General features: G+C 35.7%; 1 protein-coding gene across 1 annotated transcript in view; it reads left to right on the top strand.

Annotated features, from left to right (window-relative positions):
• The window catches only part of Arsk (arylsulfatase family, member K), a 30,033-nt gene extending 17,193 nt beyond the window's left edge, over nucleotides 1–12,840 (top strand). Inside the window, exons 4-8 of the mRNA XM_013022085.1 lie at nucleotides 781–1,063; nucleotides 3,002–3,173; nucleotides 6,794–7,018; nucleotides 10,148–10,372; nucleotides 12,070–12,840. Of these exons, the coding sequence (XP_012877539.1) occupies nucleotides 781–1,063; nucleotides 3,002–3,173; nucleotides 6,794–7,018; nucleotides 10,148–10,372; nucleotides 12,070–12,368 (1,204 nt within the window). The 3' untranslated portion in view covers nucleotides 12,369–12,840. The remainder of the gene's footprint in view (nucleotides 1–780; nucleotides 1,064–3,001; nucleotides 3,174–6,793; nucleotides 7,019–10,147; nucleotides 10,373–12,069) is intronic.
• The last annotated feature ends 867 nt before the right edge of the window (nucleotides 12,841–13,707 follow it).

A 13,707-nucleotide genomic window follows, 5' to 3' on the forward strand; every position in this document is an offset into this window, starting at 1 on the left:
TTCCTTACTGGATTTTCAAAATTCTTTCCAAGTTTATAGAGCTCTTGAGAAGTCAGCTGAAATTTACAAAACTTTTGTTAACTGAAACTTACTTATAAAACCAATTTTCTTATAAATTCCCTGGTATCTGGAAGTGGTGCTATAGCTCAAGTGGCAGAGCACTCGTCTTGAGCTGAAGAGCTGAGGGACAGCTCTCAGGCCCAGAGTTCAAGCCCCATGACTGACCCCCCCAAAAAAAATTCCCTGGTATACTTCCTTAGCAATTATGCCAGCTATATAGACTTAAGACATTGAAATATATCAAATAGTATATAAAACAAGCTAAAGATTTACAAGTTGAATTTATTGAACGATTTTAGAAGTATGAAGTATACTAAGTCAGTAAGATTTTTAGATTATATAAAGTTTTGATGGTGGAAAGAAAATATAACTGACCGGAAATACTATCTTCTGAAAGAAAAGAGTGAAAATACTAGAAATTTCAATTTATAAGGAAAAAGATAACATTTTTTGTTTGATTAAATATCTTGCTCTAAAAAAATGAACAATAAGTAATAACTAATAAGTAAGTACTTATTAGTTTCAAAGAACATAGAAGAAAATATTTGACTCTTTTTTCCCCTGGTTTTTTAATTTAATTTTCAACAGAGATCTAACATAAGTATTCTAATATTTGAAGAACTGAGTCTTAAAATTGTTTTCATTGTTGTTTTCCTAGATGCGTGCAGTCAGCTTTTAAGCCTTTTTAATACCTTACTGTATATCTTTTTGTTCCTCCAGTAATCGTGTAGAAGCATGGACAAGAGATGTTTCTTTTTTACTTAGACAAGAAGGCAGGCCAATGGTTAATCTTATTCCCAATAAGACTGAAGTAAGAGTGATGGAAAAGGACTGGACGAATACAGACAAAGCAATAAATTGGTTAAGAACAGAAGCAAAAAATAACTCTAAACCATTTGTCCTTTACTTGGGGTTAAATTTACCACACCCATACCCTTCACCATCTTCAGGAGAAAACTATGGATCTTCAACATTTCACACATCTCTTTATTGGCTTGACAAAGTAAGTACACTGTGCGCTCAAAATGAGAAGCTCATTTTATATCTGAAGCTTATTGGGATTAGCTTATTGTTCCTCTAAGCACCTTTAAAGGAAATATGAAAACTATATATTTAATCTTAACTAGTTTGTTAAACAAACTGAATAAGGCCCTGAATTTAAACTCTGGTTCTAGTCCCCGCTTCCCCCTCCCACAAAAAAATAAGAAGGGACAATTTTACTGAATTAAGTGTTAAAACTCAGAAACCTAGCCAAGCACCAGTGGCTCATGCCTATAATTCTAGCTGCTCAGGTGGCTGAGATCTGAGGATTGTGGTTCAAAGCCAGCCTGGGCAGGAAAGTCCATGAGACCCTTATCTCTAATTAACCAAAAACAAAAAACTAAGAAGTGGAGCTGTGACTCAAGTGGGAGCACTACCCTTGAGCAAAAAAACTCAGGAACAAGAAGTGGTGCTGTGGCTCAAGTGGTAGAGCACTAGCCTTGCATGCATGAGGCCCTGGGTTCAATTCCTCAGCACCACATAAGCAAAAAGAAAAAAGCTGGAAGTGGCGCTGTGGCTCAAGTGGTAGAGCACTAGCCTTGAGCTGAAGAGCTGAGGGACAGCGCTCAGGCCCAGAGTTCAAGTCCCACGATCAACAAAACAAAAAAAACCCTGGGACAGTACTCAGAATCTGCACCAAAAAAACAAAACAAAAATAAAACACACAAAAACAAATCTTCTGAATTAAATACATTTATATGTGGTGTGTCTATAAAAATAAGAACAGAAAGACATTCTTTTTTATATATATATTTTTGGGGGGGGTCCGATCATGGGGCCTGAACTCTGGGCCTGAGCGCTGTCCCTTACCTCTTCAGCTCAAAGCTAGCTCTCTACCACTTGAGCCACAGCACCACTTCTGGCTCTTTTCTTTTTGCTTATGTGGTGCTGAGGAATCGAACCCAGGGCCTCAGGCATGCAAGGCAAGCGCTCTACCCCTGAGCCAACTTCCCAGCCCCAGAAGCACATTCTTAAGGAAATTCTCAGTTTGCAAAATTAAGAATCATAAAAATGACCATGGAACTACAAAGTGATCTTGTCAATGGAAGAATTGAGCCTTTCTCTAAAATGTATAAAAATGTGTCAAAACAACTACAATCATTCTATTTTTTTGTAAGACAAACAATAAAACAAGTATTTGTTTTGCCTACTGTACTGAAAACATTAAACACTGAGATTTAAATTGTTTGCAGCTATTTGTTTTGGTTTGGTTTTTGCTGTTGTTTTTGTTAAATACTTACCCAAGAGTATTTTGAGCAAATGCTTGACTTTTCATGGTGTGATATATGATAGTGAGTCATCATCTTTTCTATGACTTGGCAAAGGGCCAAAACCATATTCCTTTCTATATTTGGATCACTTTCAGTGTTAATGTATGTTTGAGGGTCCCTTGAATGTGAACATTTTTACCAATGTCCCCTCTGTAGCATCTTTTATCCCCTTTTTTATGAGTTATTTATCTCTACTATAGATAGTGGCAGTGTCAACATAATCAAGTCAGACATCTTTCTATAATTTCATTTATATTTTTGAATTTCATTACCAGTCTTATTAGTTTTCAGTTCATATTTGCCCTTGTTAAACAATTCTTTTTGATTATCCTTTGTAAATTCATGTGGATTTATCATTGTGAGACAAGTCGATTCTCCCTAGATCCTTTAGAGTAAGGCTTAACTAAATTCCAGACAGTTCTAGTCTAATCACAAATGCAAATGAAAGAACACTCAACTATATTTACTATTTATTCCTTCTTTATAATTTTCCTGTCCTTTTCCTCACATACTTCATAAATATTCTTTTCTACTGTTATCAGTAGAAGTCTTCCAAAGATACTTGTTGGAGGGAAGGTATGATGACTTTGCAAGTATAAGTAAGTTTATTGTTTTCCTTCCCTTTTTAGGTAACTGCCCAGGCCATCAAAATGCCAAAGTGGTTGCCTTTTTCAGAAATGCACCCTGTAGATTATTACTCTTCTTATACAAAAAACTGCACTGGGGAGTTTACAGACAAAGAAATCAAGAATATTAGAGCATATTATTATGCTATGTGTGCTGAGACAGATGCCATGCTTGGTAGGTAAAATAATAAGCAGTTACATGAAGAAAATATAATCCTTTTCCACAAACTGATTGTGCTGGTTGGGACTTGCAGGAATATCTTCAGATTTTTCTTATAACAGTTGCTTAGATACCTCAAACTTAAAACTATAAAAGTACTGGGACAAGCCAGGCGGCCGGTGGCTCACACCTGTAATCCTAGCTACTCAGGAGGCTGAGATCTGAGGATCACAGTTCAAAGCCAGCCTGAGCAGGAAAGTCCATGAGACTCTTATCTCCAGTTAACCACCAGAAAACTAGGAGTGGCATTGTGGCTCAAGTGGTAGAGTGCTCACTTTGAGCTGAAGAGCTCAGGTACAGTACCCAGGCCCAGAGTTCAAGCCCCATGACCAACAACAACAAAAAATACTGGCACAAAATAATTGAATAACATGAATTAATAGTTGAATAGAAAGCTCCATCTTAATTATTTATAAGTCCCTTGATTCATAAAAATGTTCAGCTTTGTTCAGATATAGTCATAGAAAGTTAACATTTACTTGAAACAAAACTTTATATTGACCTTAAAGAGGTATCAGCATTTAGCTGAAGAAGGCTCACATATGATAGGTAGCTCAGCCTAGTTTCTGAGGAACAAGAAAATTAACTTAGTCTTGTGACTCCTTCTAACTTGTAATACTTGTAGAAAATCCATTTTCCTGAGACCTGTTAGACTTCAGAACAAGGCTTAACTGAAGCTGAAGTCAATCTCCCCATGTGATTCTGAACCAGAATCATATTGAATTTCTGTCATTCAGACTCAAGATTAGTTCAAAAACCAAACATACCTATATAAAATGATTATAGTAGAATTTTTCCTATTCAGTTGTAGCATTATGAACAGTTTTATTCATATGAGAAATCTTTTTTTTTTACGTAGCAGGGTTTTTTTTTGTTTTTTGGGTTTTTTTTAGATTTTTTTTATTTTTTTTATTTTTTATTGTGAAAATACTGTACAGAGGGGTTACAATTACATGGGCAAGATAATGAGTACATTTCTTATCAAGCATTGTAACCTCCTCCTTTGTTTCCCCTTCCCATCCCTTCCCAGCCTCCCCCCACCACCACCCCCCAAACCTCCCCCCCCACACCAAAGTTGTAAAGTTCGTTTTCAACATGACAGCCTGTATCCTTATTTAAATGACTTGTTTTTCCCCTTCCCCTCCACAAATTTTACTGACATCAAATACAGTGAAAGTAGGGGTTATACTGTGGGGGAGGGACGTAGCAGGTTTTTTTAATCCTACCATCATTTAATTTATTTTGCCACAAGTTGGCATAACCGCACTAGTAAAGTTTGGGTAGCACCTCTTCCATGAAGACTAAACACTGGAGTAAACAGACTGGATTTTTAATTTTTGAAACATTTATTGGGTGAACAGGCAACTCCTTAGCACAACTACTGGAAGGAAAAAGGAGGGAAGGAAGGAAGAAAGGAAAGGAAGGAAGGAAGGAGGGAGGGAGGGAAGGAAGGAAGGAAGGAAAGAAGGAAGGAAGGAAAAGAAAAATCATACAGAAGAAATTAAAAAATGAGTAAGTTATAATCTTTATAACTGTGATATTTATAGTTATAAGTACATGCATTAAGTACAAGTATATTTAAAGGGCCATAAGGACTTTCCTAGTAATCTATACAAGTAAGGCTTTAGGTAAACATCTTTAGTCATAAATCCATAACATCTGTTGACTTGTACTTCACTGATATAGTCTCCTGTTAAGGAATGTTTGTGTCTTAGAAATTGGTTTTAAGGAACTTGGAAGGTGGCTCAGTGGTAGAGTGCTTGTCTAGCATGCATGAGGCCCTGGGTTCAATTCCTCAGTACAACATAAGCAGAAAAGCCAGGAGTGGTGCTGTGGTTCAAGTGGTAAAGTGATAACCTTGAGCTGAAGAGCTCAGGGACAGCACCCAGGTCCAAAGTTCAGGCCCCACAACCAATTAAACAAAAAAGAAATTGGTTTTAAAAGCTTGCAACAATCCATTCATATCTACTAAGATGAAATACTGCATATTTAATGGCTGCTACAGGGAGTGTGAAAATAATACTACTGTTAAAGCAATTTTCAGGGAAAAATTATCAATTTACTTATTTTAAGTTACAAAGTTTATGGAATATATTTTTCCGCTTAAAGGGACATTGATCTGGTGACCAAATTATATTATTATTCATTGTGCTTGTTTAAGAAGCATTTAGTGGGGCTGGGAAGGTGGCTCAGTTGTAGAGCGCTTGCCTTGCATGCCTGAGGCTCTGGGTTCGATTCCTCAGCACCACATAAGCAAAAAAAAAAAAGCCGGAAGTGGCGCTGTGGCTCAAGTGGTAGAGTGCTAGCCTTGACCTGAAGAGCTGAGGGACAGCGCCCAGGCCCAGAGTTCAGGCCCCACAACCAGACCAAAAAAAAAAAAAGCATTTAGTTCTAGGTACTTCCTGGGGCATCATATTGAATACTCCCAAGAATTATACCTTAGAGCTAAAGATATGGCTCAGTGGCAGAGCTCCTGCCTAGCAAGTGAGGCCCAACAATCAAACCCAGTAGTACCAGAGAGAAAGAGAGAGAAGGACAGAGACAGAGAGAAACATGAACATTTGTTAATAGAAAACATGCTAAGCTCTTCATATCAGTGCCTTTACATTCTCACCTAGAATGTTCTTTCCTTTGCTCTGTCTGTGACTCATTCTCAATCTTTAGCTTTCATCTCAAATTATACCTCATCAAAAATGTCTTTCCCAGTAAACCAGACTCATAATTCTATTTAATCTACATTTTATATTGTTTATACCTTAATATTCATTGTTTTCTGTTTACTTGTATACTGTTTGTCTCCTCATGAGGGCAGCAACCTTCAATTTTGATCAGCATTGCTTCTTTGGTGCCTAGCATTTCATCCATAGTGGCTGGCACATAGTAAGTACTGGATAATATTTAAGGAATGAGTGTAAACACCACAGATTACAATATTGTTATTATAACTGCAGTCATATACATCTTATAGGAGGTTGGGCTAACTGTAGTTGACTATACCTATGCATCATATACATCTTAAGAAGCATCCTGAAATCTGGGCATTGGTGGCTCACACCTATAATCCTAGCTACGTGGGAGGCTGAAGTTGGGAAGATCATAGTTCAAGGTCCACCCCAGCATACAACATGAGCTCTGTTCTCAACCAACACATAGTCAGTGTGGTATGCACCTGCCATCCTGGCTATGTGGCAAGCTGAAATAGAGAGGATCACAGTTCTAAGCCTGTTTCAGCAGAAAAATTAGTAAGACTGTCTCAATGGAAGAAACTGGGTATGGTGTCATATGCTTGGACATTTGAGCTACAGTGGGAAGTGTGTAGTAGGTGGAGGACAGCATAAGCACATGCCTGAAGGAAAAATAAGTGCAAAAAAGAGCTAGAAGTATAGCTCAGTGGTAAAGTGTCTGCCTACCATAAGCACAGGGGCTTATGTTCAACGCTAGTACTGAAAAAAAAAGTATTCTGACAAATTTATGTATCATTCCAAACTTATAGGGCAGAATTACTTAAACTTAATGTGGTAGAATAAAACATGAACTAAACACAGATTAATAGATTTATCTTGATTTCATTGTAGGTGAAGTTGTTGTGACTCTTCGCGAGCTAGAACTTCTTCAAAATACTATTGTCATCTATACTGCAGACCACGGAGAGCTGGCAATGGAACATCGGCAGTTTTATAAAATGAGCATGTATGAAGCTAGTGCCCATATTCCACTTGTGATGATGGGACCAGGAATTAAGGCCAACCACCAAGTATCAAATGCAGTTTCTCTTGTAGATATTTACCCTACTATGCTTGGTAAGTAAATATTCCTTTGTAACAATGCTGAAGAATGAATGAGAAAAGTAGTCATAGGTCCTGATGATTTGTTTTCACTTTGAACAACTTATTTAACTCTAAGTAAAGTTCATAGTCTGAGCAATAAGCACAGTAGTTGTCAGATTTGAGTGTCCTTCATTCACTTTAGTCATTTTTCTTTCAATAGATTCATAATCAGGATATGACTATATAGAGTAAACCACCTATGATACTTAGGTACATAACTTTTTAAATAATTGTTATGTCATTTGGATGACTACCCTCTTCCTAAAATCTAAGCATTTCCTTTCCAGGTTATTCTGCCAACTTTAAGACTCTTAAATTTGTAAAGGGTAAGAAAGGTCCTTTAATCTGAAAATGTCATCATTTTTCCTCAAAATTCTTTTGCTAGTTTTGTATTAGTTTCTTTTTTCTTTTCTTTTTTCTTTGTCAGTCATGGCTCTTGAACTCTGGGCCTGTACGCTGTCCCTTAGCTCTTTAGCTCAAGGCTAGTGTTCTACCATTTGAGCCTTAGCACCCACTTCCAGTTTTCTGGTGGTTAAGTGGAGATAAGAGTCTTACAGACTTTCTTGCCTGGGCTGGCTTTAAACTATGATTCTCAGATCTCAGCTTCCTGAGTAGCTAGGATTACAGGCATGAGCCACTGGCACCCAGCTCCTTACTAGTTTCTTAATGTCTACACGCATAGCTCTAGATCTAGAACAGCAACATGTAGATTGCAATACTTAGCATTTTGTTGATAATACTAGAATAATATCATCATCAAATTCGAAGGATTTTATATATGGTTGGTTTCTATCTAACTGAATACTTTAAATTCATTAGTATTTACATACTGTAAGTCCTCTGTTCTGTGGCACTATCAATTAAAAAACTACCCTCAACTTGTAAAAGTTTGGTGAAAGACAAACATAAATTTCTCTACTTTTAGAAATATTAAAACATGAAGGACACATGCTTAAAGACAGAAGTCCTTTTTATCTTCTGTTATGAGGTGTTTGCCTTTATTTAACAAATCAAATTCTTTATAGGTAATTTAAATTAGTGCCCTCTCCTTTTCTCTTTTGTTTCATATCATATCTTTATATCTGAATATCGTTATATCTCTGAATTTAGAATCTCTTCAGTCATTACTGGCTGATTTCTCTTTATCCTAAAGCACTTTGTTACATTTATCCATATCTCAGCCACTTTCTTACTTCATTCCTAGATCCCTGTTACTTTCCCTCCTTTCTGTTTTTTTTTCTTAATTTTATTTTTTTTGTGTGTCATTATTAGGGTTTTAATTAAGGGCCTGGGCACTATCGCTTAGCTTTTCCACTCAAGGCTGGAACTCTACCACTTGAGTCACAGCTCCACTTCCAGCTTTTTGGTGGTTAACTGGAGATACAAGTCTCAGATACTTTCCTGCATAGGCTGACTTTGAACCATGATCCACAGATCAGCCTCCTTAGTATTTAGGATTACAAGCTGAGCCATTGGTGCCTGGCTGAAATTGATGTTTTCAAACCAAAATCAAAGAGATTTTTCTAAAAGCACTTTAAAGCTACAGTGTTTTCAAACAAATCATCAATAAATATATGAGGAATAAATACAAGCTTCTGGTGCGTAGGAAAAAATAGTAAAGTTTTTTAAATAATATAGATATTTGACTTAGGATTTGTTTTCAGCACAAAGAAAATTACTCTATAAAAGACTAAAAAGATATTTACTAGAACTCCTGCTATGGCTTCCTAAATCTGTGCTACATTCTGCTTTTACTAAATTTTAGACTATTTATAATGTAATGGTTAGCATCAGCCTGTGTCACACACAGTGCTGCTCAAAGTGGTATACCAACTTCCCAAATCCCCTAAAGTAAAAGTTTATAACCTTCTGTTGGACCTGGAGTAAACAAGACACAAGTTGTTTACCTCCTTTTGCTCCTATAAACAGCCCCTTGGGATTTGAGGGAATATCCAATCAGGTTCCTGCATCAAGAGATCTTATACTTTCTATTCCTTAGGGATAAAAAGGTATCTATCTTATCTATCTGAAGTAGATATCTTATAGGGCTCATTCTCTACCCCTTCTTCAGTTTACTGTTGGAATGTCCTTTCTAGGAAAGGCCTTCTCTAACAACAAGTTGTAAAACAGCACATACACACATGCCTGACTATAAAATATAAAACAGCACATACACAGACCTAAAAGCCTGCCATCAGTCTCTGTCTTCCTTGCATTTTTATTACCTTGTGACATATTCACCCTTTTCCCATATTGACGGTAAGCTCTTGAAGAGCTGCTTGTTTTGCGTACTGTTACTTCCCTGCATCTGGAACAGCACCTGGTTTGCTGAATGAATGGGGAAAAAGGAACATTTGATTAGTCCCATTTCAGTTTATTACTTATTAAATTAATTGATAGAAAACTTTTCTTAGTCTTCTAAACATCTTTGGAAAAACTCAGATAAGAATAAGCCTAACATATAATGTTCTTAAGTAGTAAAGTTTACTAGAATACAAGAATTTCTGATAGATGTGAGTATATGTCATTTGGTCCCTGACTCCCAGCCATCCTCAAAGGCCTCTTCTCTCTCTTGTCATGGCTCATTAGTGAGCATGAAAGTCCCTTTACCCAACCTATTCTCACCCAACCTTTTCCCTTGTACTCTCTCTTTTTACTTCACACTGAATGCTGTCTGGAGCTCAGTTATTTTCATATCTATAAATCCTTTTTCTCACATACTTTCTGTTTGTTTTTAACTATTTATTTATTTATGAAACACTTCCCTCTCTTCCTCATTGAAAATAGTTAAATTTACATGAAATTATGAAATATTGAAACCAGAAAAGGGGTCGAGGAGGTAATTGCCAACTTGGTTTGGAACTATCTTAAATATGCAGCTATAATTAATAGTAATTTTTCTATAGGAAAAGGGCAGTTCCAAACAAATAGCAACCTCTTTCTAAGTCAGACATTTTTCAAGGTCTTAGTCTATGCTTCTATTACTTTTAACTGAAAAATCCACATATAATATCTAGTCAAATTTAAAAAAGGTAAATTATGTCATTTATTAATGTTGAACTAATTAAGGAATGAATTATTTTAAAATATTTTTGTTCAAAGGTATTGCTGGAATTCCTGTGCCTCAGAACCTGAGTGGATACTCTTTGTTGCCCTTGTCATCAGAACGACTTAAGAATGTCCATAATGTGGACAATCTACGCCCATCCTGGATTCTGAGTGAATACCATGGATGCAATGTGAATGCTTCCACCTATATGCTTCTAACTAACCAATGGAAGTATATAACCTACTCTGATGGTGTTTCAATAATGCCTCAACTCTTTGGTAAATTTGTTGATATGTTGATATATTTTTAAGTATAATAATATTTGTAATTAGCCAGTCTACATAGCATTGCTCCAGAGATTCAGTAATCATGATTAAATGACTATCTGTTGATTCTCATGCTGGGGCAAGTAGAAAAGATTATCCAATTCACTGGCCAATAAAGTAAATTTTTGAATCTAGTCAGTTTGCTTACAAAATATACATAAAACCACCAGTCTTTGTGATGTGTAGTAAAAGCAAAAAAAAAAATTAAGGATGTCATTTGAAATTTTTCGGTTAATCAAAACAGAGCAACCTCATTACAAATCATCATTTGAAAATCAGACAAAGTGCCCTCAAAATTTTAGATCTGCTTTTGCTGGCCCCTTTTCATTTTCCCATTTGCAGTCAACATTCATTGTACTGGGTTTCATCTGTTCTAAACAATTAATGACTATTGATTATAGAACCTGGCTTTCTGCATATATTGTTGGTGTTTATCCCAACTCTCCAGACAATACCATTCTCATTGTTTTTTATAGAAAAGGAGACTAGGGGAACAGAAAAATTTGGATACTTTTGCAGAATCTCAAAGCTAAAAAGTAGGATTAAGAGTTTAACCCTAGGTCTGACTCCAAAATCCAGTCTTTTTTCTCCCCAGTAAATATGCCTGTCACCTTCACTAATCTGGGAACTAATTTTTAAAAATAGTTTCTGACTTATTTGTCCCATATTGTACATTTTTCTCCCTAAGTTCTCTTCCTAGTTATAAATGTCAGAATTGTTAACTCCAAATAAGCCTTTAAGGGCCAAACTACTGTCCTTAAATAATGAACATCTTTTACTCCTTTAATGGCCATGGTTAAATGGAATTTATGGGAGCTCGTTGTTTATACTGAGCTCCTCCATTGGGCCCAACAAAACTGACCAACCAGAACGATCATGCTAAATGCCAAACAATCAAACTGAACTTTAAGACAGGTCATGTTTACAGAAAACAGGAGATTTGTGTAACTGATGTGAAGTTTACTTACCAGACCCAAAAAAAGGAAGTTTCCTCTATGTTAACCCTAGAAAAGTTCCTTGTTTCTGCTTTCTTCATCTTTTTTCAGCCTATAAAGCTCACTTCCTCTCCTCAGCTCATGGGAGCACTTTTTCTAATTCACTAAGGGGGATGCTGCCCAATTCAGGACTTGCTGGATAAAAGATCAATTAGATCTTTAAGCTAAATTTGTTTTCTTACACCATGTCCAGCTTCACTGTATTCTATGGGACTTATTTATGGATTACTCGTTCATGAAGAGATGCTAGCTGACTTTACATAGCAAAGCCATGTATGTCTACAGGCCCCTCACTTCAAATAGGCCCATACAGATTGTGTGTGTGTGTTTGTATGTATGTGTGTGTGTGTGTATACATTGCTTAATCATGGAGATATATTCTAAATGTGTCATTAGATTATCTCATTGTTATACCAAAATCATAGAACTAAGATGTCTGTGATATCTCTAAGTGATACAGTCTTATTGAACCACCAATGTGTATGGGTTTGTTGACTAACACATCTTTATGTCACATATTGGCTATATGTTGTCCTTCCTTTTACTATAGTAAGAAGAAATGAAAATAAATTCTAATACATTATCTGTCATAATGATATTTTAAAAAACAATTTAGAAAGTAACTTTTGACAAGTACTTTAATTTCTTTTTCAGATCTTTCAACGGATCCAGATGAACTAATAAATATTGCTACAAAATATCCAGACTTTACTTCTTCTTTGGATCAGAGGCTTCGTTCCATTATAAACTATCCTAAAGTTTCTGCTTCTGTCCACCAATATAATAAAGAGCAGTTTATCATATGGAAAGAAAGCACAGGAAAAAATTATTCAAATGTTATAGCAAACCTTAGGTGGCATCAGGAGTGGCTGAAAGAACCAAACAAATATGAAAATGCGATCAATCAGTGGCTTAAAACCCATACCACTAAAAAAAAGTTTGAACAAAACTAATAATGTTTTAGAGCTACATAGAAGTATGTTAATATGTATTTTAAATGAAAGTTATAGTAATGGTATACTATTAAAGAGGATAGAGATCCTTGCATCAGACTGTCTAAATTCAAACCTTGTCTCAGTAATTAACAACTGTGTGACTTTGGGCAAGTTACTAACATCTCTGGTGTTCACTTTTCTATAAATAAAAATATGAAGAATAGTGGTGACTATATAAACTTAGAACAACACCTGGAACATGGTGAAGAATTGAATATTAGATAAAAATATCATTAACACTTTCCATCTTTCCTAAGTATACTCTACAAAATGAATATAATTTACATTGTTGTCATAATCTAGTCCTATGTATTGATAGGTTCAGGAAGAATGTAATAGCATCTTTTTTCAGGATATCATCATATCTATCATCTAGATATCTAGCTATCTATCTACCTACCTACCTACCTATCTATCTAACTACCTACCTACCTACCTACCTATATATCTACCTATATTTTGATCTATTGGTTTTTAAAATTTAAGTCACTCTCAAGTTATTAAGAAACCTAAAGTTACTTCTAATCTTTGCTTATATGGTCAAAGTGAGGCTTACTTAAAATGAAATTAGAATGACAAATTTGTTAGAGAAATACATATGAAATTGATTTTTAAACCACAAAAATTATACAACAGCAGTTTAAGGCTCAAGTGTTTTCAAGGAAATCATCCATAAATATATGAGAATGAAAACTAGTGTCCAGATGCACAGGAAGAATTGATAAATACTTAAATTATTTAATAAAGAAATAGATATTTAACATGGGATCTGTTTTTCAGCACAAAGAATATTATTCTACCTATAAGATTAGGAAGATATTTACTTACATTCCTGCTATGGTTTCCCAAGTCTCTGCCATCTTCTGCTTTTACTCAATTTTAATCTATCACATAATTGTTAATACCATATTGTATTGCATACACTGCTGCTCAAAATACTCTATGGATTTCCCATCTCACCAAGAGTAAAAGTTCAAAGTCTTCAGTTGGACCTGGGTGCCAATATGATTTCTTCCCCTCATCAACTTGTCCCTAATTCTGCTCGTGTAAACAGGCCTCCTTGAGATTTAAGAGAGGAATCAATCAGGTTCCTGAATCAGAGATTTTGCACTTGTTCTTCCTTGGGGGATAACAAAGAGTACTATCTTCAGCTATATATAAGTCTAACTATCTGTCCCTTCCTCAGGTCCCTGTTGCCTGTCCCTTCTCCTACAGGCCTTCCCTGAATACGAGATGTAAACAGCACATACACACATGACTGCCATCAAACTCTCTCCTTGCATTTTTGTTACCATAT

Source organism: Dipodomys ordii, unplaced genomic scaffold, assembly GCF_000151885.1.
Source record: "Dipodomys ordii isolate 6190 unplaced genomic scaffold, Dord_2.0 Scaffold59, whole genome shotgun sequence".
In the NCBI taxonomy this organism is placed as follows: domain Eukaryota; kingdom Metazoa; phylum Chordata; class Mammalia; order Rodentia; family Heteromyidae; genus Dipodomys; species Dipodomys ordii.